The 12,442-nt window shown below is 41.3% G+C and overlaps 1 protein-coding gene across 2 annotated transcripts in view; it reads left to right on the top strand.

Annotated features, from left to right (window-relative positions):
* PLXNA2 (plexin A2) overlaps nucleotides 1-12,442 on the top strand; it is a 386,922-nt gene that overhangs the window by 279,802 nt on the left and 94,678 nt on the right. For both annotated transcript variants that reach the window (XM_083444223.1, XM_083444224.1), the window contains exon 13: nucleotides 6,664-6,815. In XM_083444223.1, the coding sequence (XP_083300349.1) occupies nucleotides 6,664-6,815 (152 nt within the window). The remainder of the gene's footprint in view (nucleotides 1-6,663; nucleotides 6,816-12,442) is intronic.

Here is a 12,442-nt window from a genome sequence, read left to right on the forward strand (position 1 = left end):
GCGTCGCCTGCTAAATTTTTGTGTGATAGGCTGCTGCTATACCAACTTCTGATGTGTGGGAAGAATTCCAGGAGCCAGAGGGAGCCAGTAAAGGCTTCCTCCTCAGAGCCAGTTCCAGCTAGACGTTCCCTTCTCCACCCTCTCAGGCCTGTCCTGTTGGAAGGATTCCAGGAGGGAGAGGGAAAGAGGCAAAGGTTGTAGTAAAAGGAAGGCTATACTCTTCCTCTTCTGTTACGACTGCCAATCTGCGTAAGCCAGCTGTGAAAGGGGGGGCTTAGGTAGGCCTTCCACCATACTCCCCTTATGTTTGTTCTGAACACCAAGGGAACAAAGCAAATACTTTTGTGGGGAGGCTAAGAGAATATCCCATTGTCATGCAACTCCAAAATCGGTTGGTTTTCTCTGTCAAATCGCACTGATGCACGCAATAATCCAAATGGATTAGCCACATGAAGGGGCAGAAAGGTGCTTTAAGAAAATTAAGATGTAGTCTATGAAAGGTATGCCTACACAAATTTAGGTTTCTCCTCAAAAGCAGTGCAGCATTTTGGAGGGCAAGGGGCAAAGAAATGTTGGCAACATTTAATTCTTAAGGGCTCTTGACTCAAGTTGGGTTCTGATGGATTGGCTGGACAGAGCCACCTGTCAGATGGAAATGTGCTGTTCTTGCCTTTTAGAAGTTGGTAGGTGCAACTGTCAGGGTGTTAACTACTGCAGGAGCTGCTCAATTTCCCAGAAACCCAGCTTGTATATTGGGACTTAGAAGGAGCTACAATGGTCTTTTTGCCTCTAGGGAATGGAAGCTGAGCAAACTGTCAGTTTTTGAAGAGAGAAGCTGTGAGTAGGCCATAACCATGTCACAAAGATCACCTCGGAGCCTGCTGCTCTCCCACCCCATTTTACCAGTTGTCCTGTGGGAAGGATTTCAGAGAAAAAGAAGAGGCAAAGACCACCTCAGAGCCTGCTTCAATTGGACTTTCCCCTTCCCAAACCACAGAGCCATTCTACAACCATCTGCCCAGTGAGAAGGATCCTGATGAATTTTTATATGTTGATCTTACTTATTGTGGCTTTTAGAGCTGTAGTTTGGTGTTCCTTGGAAGAATTTGTATCCTGAAAGGTAAAATATAAATAAATGAAATAAATTAATTAATATTATAGGTAGAGGATTATAGTAAAAGGATAGCAACTGTGTGGCTGTTTTTATGTCAGCTTGGTAATGCCAAAAGAAACCTGAAGTTGGCCCCAACTCATATAATTTACCTTGAATCTACATACAAATAGGATCTGAAAGCTACTCTTTTTCTTTATAAAAAAAATGCTTCTAGTTTGGATACCAGAGACATGGCAGCTGGCTGGACTTTGGCCTGGTCTTGTTATGTCTAGAGAGGTCTATATAACTGGACCCTTTAAGTATTTGCTGCCTTCTGTGATTATTACTGAATTTCCCCAGCTGTAATTAATTGAATGCATCTGTTCTAACCCCGCGGCTGCATTGTGACACAGTTCCTTCAAAACTGTTCAATTAGCGGCCACTAAAATCTAGGTCGAATGGGAAGTCTGGTTCGGGTATTTTCCAGGTCAAAACATTTGGAAAACAGAAAAGCCACACTGCGTTGTTTGACATTGTAGTAAGGTTTTGTTGACTCAAGTCAGATAAGAAACGTTCCCAGTATCTAAATAAGTGTGTGTGTGTGTGTGTGTGTGTGTGTAAGCTTTGGATGTTTATGGGAGGGGCAAAGCACCTCAGTTTGTGATGCAAATGCTGCAGCAAATGCATTTTTAAAATAACATACGGATGTAAGGGAAATAACTGTCAAGAACCGTGAACCATAGTGTACGGGTGACTTGTAAACATTAGCAGCAGCAGGCCTTCAACGGTGCTTAGTATAATATAATGCAATTTGATTTTTGTATCGTGTCCTTTGTAGACACATGGTGCTTTGCAAAGGAAAATGATACAAGACACACTGCAGAGTGCTAGTTACAGAAAGCGGGAGTGTAACAGACGCTACACAGTGAAGAGATTAAAGCTTTTAGTCCCAGGGCTTAATGCAGAGGGGAGGATAGGAACTAAAGCAGAGGCAAGAGAAAGAAAGGAGTGTTTTTTAGAACACAATGCAGCCCTATACATAATGGTACCTGCACAGTCAACTATATCTTGGGATGTGTTTTGCATTAAAATAATATGATTTTAGACTTGTGGAATAAAGGAGCAGAAGTGAAGTGAGAAAAATTAAGAAATGTAAGTGAGAGAGGAAAGAATTGAGTTTGGCTGTGATTTGACTGAGGGCAAGAAATGAGTGAGGAAGGCTTGCATTCAGAGAAGTCATTGGGAGTGTCTAGATCCCCTCAGAACACTCCTCAGTTATTCCCAGCACCAATCAGGTGGACAGCAAGAGGGAGAAAGCACATGGTGTGATAGGAACAGCTGATGAGTGTTACCATAGGAGCACCTCTCCACTGCTCCTAGAGCTAAGCAGTGGGAAGAGGTCCTGCATACCTCACAGAAGTTGGCCAAAGGCTGCATGTAGCCCATGGCACTCATATGTGAGCTAGAAGACCAACTTGTAGTGGGAGTGGAGAATGAGTACACAGTGGTACTCAGGTTGTAATTTGAGCACAGGGCACTGAAGTTTAGGCAATGGTGTATTAGAGATGGTTGGTGGTTGTAGATCAGTGGTGGGCAGAAGGGAGATCAGGATCTACTGGTAAATCTCTGGGTGCTTTGCAGTAGATCAGGGTTCCTGACTCCCAATTGCTTTATCAACAGGAACAACAAATTGACTCTCCCCACCTAAATTAGGCGTCTGCGGGCATACTTTTGTGTGAAAGGCTGGGACCTCTGTTCGGTTCTTGAACCAAAAGCAATTTCTTCAGCTCAGAATGTGCTTAGAGACAACCTGATGTTTCATTCTGACTATATATCCTTTACATCTGGCTCTGCTGGGTAGATCTTACGGTCCTAGTGAATCTGACATGGCTGAGGTCCGCCCACCCCCGTTGTAGAGGGTACCTTTTCCTAGACTAGGAGCTGAAGTGCTTGTGGCAGATGTGTACTATAAATAGACAGGTCATGAAGTAAACTCCCCCTTTTAGTATTTCAAAAAGACATTTAAGGAGGTGTGAATGCTTTGCTCCCTAATAAAATGTGGTATTTAACATTCAGTGCCTGTCCAAAGCGGAGCTTAATGAAGTTCTCCAAAGTAACTGTCAAGCCTTTTAAGGTTAGTAGCTTTTATAAAAGTCTATAAAAAGCCAGTCCTAAACCTCCCAGCAGACATTTCTGCCACTAACAACCAGCTGTAGCCTCCCACCAGCTTTCTTGTGTTCCACCATAGTAGGTACGGAGGTTGCCTCCCACGCCTGTAGGTTGTCAGGGCATGATTCAGAAGCTGAGATGTAGATGCTGGGCTAGGAGTGATTACGGTAAACGACACAGCCTTCTTAGCCGAACAGAATTTGTGGGTTTGCAGTGTTTAGAGCGCATGTGAAAATTGCAAGAGGAAATGCAACAACAAAGGCTAAAAGGAATGATTGGATTGCTAGTGACACTTTCTAAGGATATGTTGTGAATATCTCACATTGGTATGAATTTAACTTTCACATCTGGCCTCCCACAGCTGTGCAAGAAACAGGTGGCAATTGGCACAGCTGTTGAATTATTATATTTAAACTTATACTGGAGTTACAGTCCATTGGTGCGGGGTCATATTATATATTACATAGCCATATAAAGTACAACAGAGTAAAATAACACCTTAATTCTTAAGTTTCTACCTTAACAGTTGCTGCATGAGATCATATGGAAAGCTCTTGCTTTCTCATTTCCTCCCTTCCTTTCCCTCTCTTTGTTATCTCCCCTGCCGTTAAAATTTATTGTAACCTCCTTAGGGCAGAGATCCCTACCCATCCATTTTTATTTTTATTTTGCCTGTGCTGCTCTATACGGCACCATGCAGATAGATGGCATTAGAGAGACAGAGAGAAGTAATAATCTTATATTCACTGGGTCTTCTCTTCCTCATATCACATGTGTGTTTACTGCTTCTTGATTATACAGTACTGCTGCAATGGACAAATACATGATGGTCTGGAAGGAATAAAGATTCTCTCTCTCTCTCTCTCTCTCTCTCTCTCTCTCACACACACACACACACACACACACACCTTAACCAGACAGTCACACGAGTGCTGCAGATGTATCCTAAGATGATACCAAATACTGTGCTGGAGGGGGTTAGCTATAGTCTGTTTTATGGTCCATTTGTAAAACAAATAAACACCACACATGCATCCCAGTGAAACACTCTCAACTTTTGGGGTGATTCTTCACGCCCCTTTGCAAAAGGAAGCACAACTATTTGCAGAAAGTGCCTCAAAATCTGGCCTATTCCTAGTTCATAAGATGACAGCCACAAAATTTGCCAAGCAGTAGAGGCAGTGGAAAATTATAGAAATTTCTGGGAACCTGTTCAGTTCTTCAGTTGTTGTTTTCTTTAATACTACATGCTGAAAATGTGAGAATCTCAGTTTTCCCTTCTTAATAAAATAACTTTATCACCTCTACAAATGTGGGAGAAAATTCAAATGTGGAACTATATCACAAGAATTAGGAGCACTATACTGTAAAAACATAATATACTAGGAACTAGATGTCAATAAAGGGCTGTAAGATGTTAGTACTTTGCTTTGTGAGTTAGCATCATATATATTTGGAGTTTGGGAATGACACCTCAATTTTTATTAGTTTTGTTATCTCTTATTGGGTGAATATGTTATTATCAGGGAATAATAGTTTAACATACATAGAATTTATTTTCCATTGATGAACTTACTGGAGATCCACTAACTTTTACAGAAATAAATTGGCCTAAATAATCAGTTTTAGGATCCTACTTTTGACCAATGCAATTCAGGATTCTTCAAGATACACACAAAGTAGAGAGATTCAAACTGGTCTGTTGCGAGGCGGGGAATCTAATTCTACAATCAGGAAATATCTTCATAGAACCAACAAAAATGTTGTATTAACTTTTCAGGGTTCTATACCCCCAGACCACTAGCTAATGCCACCTAATTGACTTTTATGGACTTTGTATCTAGTACACAAGCTAAAATTGTAAGGTGAACATTTCCCCCTTTATTTACCTTCACAAGGAATCTGTGTGTTTTGCTTAGAACTGGAGACAAATTTGGATAACTGCTAGATTTTACATTTTCAAAATGGGAAATCAACCATTATTTGCTTCTTTGACCCAACAGCCCTTAGTAATGCCTGCCTGGATCCTAGCAGCATATAATCCAATTAACAGAGCAAGCCTAGCTATAGAAAGCCAACGTTAAGCTGTTAGGTCATGTGAGGAAGCTGCCAAGGGGTTTTGAAGAGGTGTCTCTCCTTACCCTATCCCACCCCCCACCCCTTTCCCCTTTGGGGGGAACAACCCTGGCTCAGCCAACTAAACCCCTGCTGAGCTGGGATGAGGGGCTTACACTAGTTGAGACCCAGTTGGAAGAGCCCAAGATCCACCAAATCCAAACTCTCTCAATCCCAAGGTTTAGATTGTGCAGTCAGTCTGCAGCGTCCTCTTACAAGCTGCCTTAAGGCTAAATGTAGGCTAGGCTTCATGCTTCAACACCAAGCCAGCTCTCCTCCCCGTTCCCTCTATTTTGCTTAATGTTAGCCCGATGAAGAGCTCTGGAGAACTTGAGTGTTTGCTCACCATTTTGTGGCATTTACATTGGTCCTCATAAAAGTATAACTCAGCTGTGTATTTAGACTTTTCACAGTCACAGGCCATTAAGTTGTTTCTGCTACTGTAATGTTCACTGAGTATATTCAGATGGGCAGATTTCCTCATTACTCATACCTGGAAACACTGCAGATGTCTTGAACAACTTACACTTCACTGAATATTCTGTTCCAGTTAATGCTTCATTTCCAGGTATCTTTGCTTAGTAACTCATTAAATAGGCACTAATCTCCCTGCAGTGATCCTCCTTTACATTTGGACAAAAGCAGCTCTGTCCAAATCTTAAAAGGCAATTTCATGCATCTTTTTAACAGTGATTTTGCACATATCTATACCAAACAGGGGGTGCATTCTTCTGGGTGGGGGTGACCTGGGAGGGAGAATTGTTTTTACCTGCATAATGATACCTAGTCTATAACCTTTTTCTTCCCCTCACTAAGCTTTCTGGTATACCACACCAAAATTATTTTGGTGGGGAGATAATTTTTGAATGTTTAGCATCATTAAAAAAACAAAAACAGATTTCATAATCCTAAGAAGATGGTGGTTTGTGTACCACAAACTAACAACAGTATATTGACAAGGATAATTAATGACAAATTGATTCCCCCAGCCCCTGCTCTCTGGTTTCATACATTACTTTAGCCACCTTATGCTCCTAAATTGTATGCTCATTTTCTAGATGGGTCACTGGGGTATAGAAGTACTGTAGTGTGCTCAAAGTTGTTGAAACAGTATTCACAATAGATGGTGGGGGGTTGTTTTTGTTTTGTTTTTTAAAGCTAGGCTTTCTACACAAACACATGCAGCTCCAGTCCCTTTTTGTGTGGCCATACAGCTTTTGGCTTTCTGTGAGATATACCGGTAGTTTGTTTTTATTGTTGACCCTGTGCTCTGCTTCCCTCACCAGATCCTAACAGTGTCAGGCCCACCAGAGGGAGGAACACGAGTTACAATTCGTGGTGTTAACCTGGGCCTGGATTTCTCTGAGATCGCCCACAACGTACAAGTGGCTGGTGTGGAATGTACACCATTGGAGGAGCAGTACATTATTGCTGAACAGTGAGTTGACATGGCGCCACCTGAACCTTTATGCGAGCTAAAAATCGTTTACAGCATTTAGCATAAATGCTGTTACCCCTTGCAACAAAGGGGGAAAGTACAACTGAGTATACTTATGCTAGGAGGAACAACATGGCAGGTGATTATATTTTAAAGTTGGAATCCTAATTGGTTATCTGAAGAGAATAAAGCTGTAAGCCTGGGTGAGGCATTAGCGGGGAAAGTGTATAAGCTGTGACATTTGCTGCTTTAGGATTGTAATAAATGTAATAGTAATGTAATGTGCAGGACCCAATGTAACCCTCTTACATGTGTAAAAAGCACTTCTCATATATTGGGATCAAATAGACCCCAATTAAATCACAAGTTGTGGGTTGGTGGGGGTTTTTAAAGATGTATTTGGCAATTACTCCAGTGTAATGTAAAATATGAAATTGTATTAAGGATTATTGTTTATAACACAGGAGAAAGTACCAACCTGCGCTCTTCATAGAAATAGTATCTGGTGTCTTTAATGACTTCGCCATTTGAATTCATATGGAGTCTAATTCACCCCAGTAGCACTTGTGTACTTTTCCCTTGTGACCATGTGGGGGCGAGGGGGTGGTGAATGTGAACATCTCATTATGTCAAGTGCATCACCAATAAGACATGGCTATTGTGAAGTTAAGTGACAGTTTTCACCTGGTTGAAATTATTAGACTCTCTCCACCACCACCTCATTCCAAGTCCATCTTCTGTGAACAAAGGGGCAAGCATGGCTTCTCCAACTATATAGGACAACATAATTCCTATCAGGAATGTGCTTTCATATTTTATACAAAGTCTCAGTGTGAATACCTTTCAACTAAAATTGTGCTCCAAGTATAGGTTATCTTAACAAAAGTTAACTTCTTTTCTGCATATAAAACTCTGCATGTCAACAGCATGCAGATGAAGGAATCATGGTTGTATTTTAATATTTGGTTGGGAGCCGCCCAGAGTGGCTGAGGAAATTATTATTATGGTTAGAAAGGGGTCCTGTTTCAAAACCTTCATCCACGTGCATTTTGAGGTTGTATGGTCCCACGGGCTTTTTCTCAGGGTGCAAATAGATTCTTCCTAGACATTCTGATGCAAAACCATACAGCTTTTCTTAAGGCCATCATGACCTAAACAGCATATTGTGTGTGGCGGTGAGGAGGGCAACAACTCCAGTTAATAGTTTATGCTTAATTAACCCTGCCTCAGCGCTGAGATGATTTCTGGGGTCACCTTCCCGCATAACACCTCACACAGTTCTATATTCCTGTCATTTCCTCCTTTCGCGTTCCACAGCACTGCACAAAGGAAAGCCCCATACCTGTCAGGCGAGATTCTCGGTGAGTATAAATCAGCAGCGCTCCAAAGATCTAGGGCTGTCTTGCACCAACTAAGAACCGAGAGGCTGGATTTTCTTTCTTTCTATCTTGCGGATTAAACAACCCTTTAAAACTTTTATTAAGCATTTTGGTTCCTTCCAAGCCTGGGCTCCTGCTTTGCTAAGCAACTTTCCTGATGAGCACCTTGCAGTTTGCACTCAGCCTCCTCCCGGTTCCAATTGGAATGCGTCCTGCCGTGCTGCCGGATGCAGGCAGCCATTTGTTAAGCGTGTGAGGCAGTGACAGCAGTTTAATCCGAATAGGCCTCTGCTGGAGTCAATTCATTTATTTCACTAAGAAAAATGTCAGCTGAAAATTAGAAAATAGGCATGTAACAAAGGATGGGCAAACAACCCTTTCCCAGTGACACATGTCCTCGTGTTAGCTGCTTATTTGTTTGTTTTTGTGGAGTGTTCTTTGGGCGGGGGGGAGTCAGTATACTGAAAGGAGGAGCATGTCAGTAAATGCTCATCCATGCAGCATAAGGTAAGAAAGAAAACATTAAGCATTGTTTTCACCCACTGACTAGAAGCTTTAAGAATTTCCAGAGGGGCAGTCTGTGGCAGGAAAGAACAACAAGGATGATTACTGTGGCACCTTTAAAATGGACACATTTATTATGGCATAACCTTCATTGACACAGCCTGCTTCATCAGCTACTGTATGTGACATAATACCCTAAATTACAGAAATATGCACACATGGTTGGGCATTTGTATGTAAACACTGAGGTCAGAAGGAAACAAAATGCAGAAAAATTCAGATAATGCTAATTGTTTACAGTGGCCATTCACACAAAAACAGTTGTTGATAACAGACATTGGCAATCCAATTGGCACATGTAGTGTGATTATAAAAACAACAGCCTACCTTTGTCCCGATTCAGTCCGCAGGTGATAGTATTGAACATCTTGATGCTTTGTAATTTGGCAGTTTCATATGACAAGTCTCCGTTTGATGTTCCATTGTTCAGGATTGTAACTTTAAGGTCAGTTACAGAAAGTCCTCTTTGTGTGAATAGCCATTGTTAATAACATAATTGTCATCATCTGTACTTTCTGCATTTAATTTCTTTCTAATCTCACTGTTTACAATCCCACTACTGTCCCTAAACGTTTATATTTTCCTGTAACTCAGGATAACATTCCATGTCTCAAGTGGAATGTAGTCCATGAAAGTTTATTTGTTATTTGTTAGTCTTTGCCACTGGCTTTTTCTTGTTTTTCCCTGCAACAGACTAAGATAGTTACCCCTATGGAAATTAATAATAGTACAGAACTACTAAGCAAGATAAAGCTCTTTCTTGGTAAAGGCACAGAGCAAAGCACGGGGTAATATTCTCAGCTTGACTTCTCCTTTGAGTAATCAAGTTCAATGAGGTTTAGGAAGATTCTTCAGACAATCTTGCTCCCTATAGGTTACTGCTATCAGTGTTCATACTTTGGAATAAACTCCTGTTAAGATTTGACACCTGGCCTATATACAAAGCAGGATGAGGTAGTAGAGTAGACCACTACTTTCGACTGCAGGTAGGAGATGCCTTTTTATTGTTTCTCCACATAAAGGTAAAGGGACCTCTGACCATTAGGTCCAGTTGTGACCGACTCTGGGGTTGCGGCACTCATCTCGCTTTATTGGCCGAGGGAGCTGGTGTACAGTTTCCGGGTCATATGGCCAGCATGACTAAGCCGCTTCTGGCGAACCAGAGCAGCACACAGAAACACTGTTTACCTTCCCGCCGGAGAGGTACCTATTTATCTACTTGCACTTGATGTGCTTTTGAACTGCTAGGTGGGCAGGAGCTGGGACCGAGCAACGGGAGCTCACCCCGTTGCGAGGATTCGAACCGCCAACCTTCTGATCGGCAAGTCCTAGGCTCTGAGGTTTAACCCGCAGTGCCACCCACGTCCCTTATCCTTATCCTTATCCTTATTCTCCACATAACCTGCTGCAAATAGAAAAGTAGCATTTCTGGGTGGGAAGTTTCGCTCTCATTCTGCTCCGCAAGATTTTTATTTACTGGGAGCTGCTGCCTTTTGAAAAATACATGGAAGCATTTAAATGTAATTTCCCACTGACAAAGCTGCAGCTTAAGAGAAGAAACTCTATGCTGCAACAATTCTGTATTAAAGTAGATGCTAATGATTGTAGGATATATGAAGGGGGTGGGCCGAGGAGACCTTCTTAGTCTTGTTCTCTGGTGGCATGCTCCCTGAAGATTAAAGTGATGTGGGTGGAAGCAATGGATTTGACAGTGCTAGCAAATGTTGTACAGTGCAGGACAAAAAAAAATTCATTCCTGCTTTGGTGAAGGCAGTGCATTCAAATGGTTGCACCAGGAGATTCTGCTCCTAGCTCTAACTCACCTTGGGCAAATCACTAAATTACTAAGTGCCTTAGTTGCCTCCTCTCGAAAATCAGCATAGCTATATTTATCTATTGTTCTTGCCTGTGGTGGCGTGGGTGGCCTAGTGCTTGAAAAGTACCTTTAGATCCTGGGATAAAAGATTCTATAGAAGAGCAAAGTAACATTATTATTACAGTAATAGCTTGAGGCCGTGTACTAATGCCATCATAAGCTGTAGTAGGAATGGGTTTGCACAGCCATTACACGTTATAAACTGTAATATTCTGTTTTATTTTTAGGAGAAGGGATGGGGGATTATTGAAATTATCCTCTTTTGATGGTGGCATGAAACCCTGATTTTATAATCGCAATTCTAATTAGAGCTCTCAAGCTTTCAAAGATTGTTAACATCATTAAAACATTTATCCTGGGCAGATAACAGCAAGTGTTGGCTGCCTTTTCAATAGGAATCCTGATAAAAGGGCGCTCTTAAGGGTTCTGTGAGCAGAATGAATCCTGGGACTGTAATGATTTGCCATGTTCTAGGCATGCTATCTATCAGCCGGCAATTAGGTTAATATTGGTTAAAGGGCCACTTAACCTAGTAATCGGCTCCCTATAGCTCTTCTAAGAGCGTCAGTTTTTTTAACATGATACCTGTAGTTTTGGCCTGGATTAGGATTTCCATTTCGGATTAGGTTGACCATAGCAATTAATATCCCATTTTTAATTTCTTACTTGCCTGTGGGTGTCATAACTGTGCATTATTATTCAAAGGTATAAATTCTGCCTTTGAAACGGAAGAATGAAAAGGTAGCTTTAACTAAAGGCTGCTAAAAGGAATGGAATCTCACTCCATGGAAAACACAAGTTGTGTTTTTTCAGAGACACCAAAGGTAGCAAAATTTAGAGCAATGCTTTCTTATGTGGTTTTGAGACCAGTGGAATGTTCAAAGTACCTTTACTTCAGAGTAAATTTGGATAGGGTTTTGAAAAACTGTGAGAAACTACACTGTTTGTATATTTTCATCAAGTGCATTATATAATGCATTTTCCCAGAAGTACCTGTCTTGTCTATGGGTACATAGAAATCATAGAATTGTAGAGTTGGAAGGGACCTTGAGGATCATCTAGTCCAACCCCCTGCAATGCACAAATATGTAGCTGTCCTATACGGGGATCAAACCTGCATTCTTGGATGGATGTGATGTTTGCATAGGGGTTATGTTTGAAAAATCAAACATGTGTAGGCCCAAACCACACGATGGTTAACCTACATTAAATACAGAAAACAACCATGCAAAATTTGCAATCTAAATCTGGGCAGCTATAAATTTGGAGGAGAGACAGACATACCAGGGGCGGGTGCAATCCTGCTAACCCATCACAAAGTTTTTGTCAAATCATCTAAATCAGCTCATTTACCAGATGCATGCTCAACTAGATTTCAGAAGCTCTGTAGGGTGTGGCATGGTGAATTTAGGATAGGTTGCAAGGTAAATGGAGGTTAAACAATCACAGAAGTGTCCTTAATATATCTAATTCACACAAAAATGATGCTGATAATACAGTTTTAAAACACATCGTTATTTACTGAAGTCAAATTAAATCAGCATTCAAATATACTTGAGAAGAAGGGGAATTTGCGGGAGATTCTTTACCTCCAGTAGGTTTTTATTCTGTTTATATACTGTGACCAAAATGAATCCCACTGAGTTTAGTGCGTAAGCTTGGAGAAGGAAGAAGCTCTATTTTGATCAGAGTGAAAGAGAGAGGCACGCACATAATCCATGATTAAGATGATGATAGAGAAGACCATACAAAGGATTTAGGAATACAGGACAACTGCTATGATTCTCCAAGGGCAACAACTCTTTGAG

Source organism: Podarcis tiliguerta, assembly GCF_965153285.1.
Source record: "Podarcis tiliguerta genome assembly, chromosome: 6".
Classification (NCBI taxonomy): domain Eukaryota; kingdom Metazoa; phylum Chordata; class Lepidosauria; order Squamata; family Lacertidae; genus Podarcis; species Podarcis tiliguerta.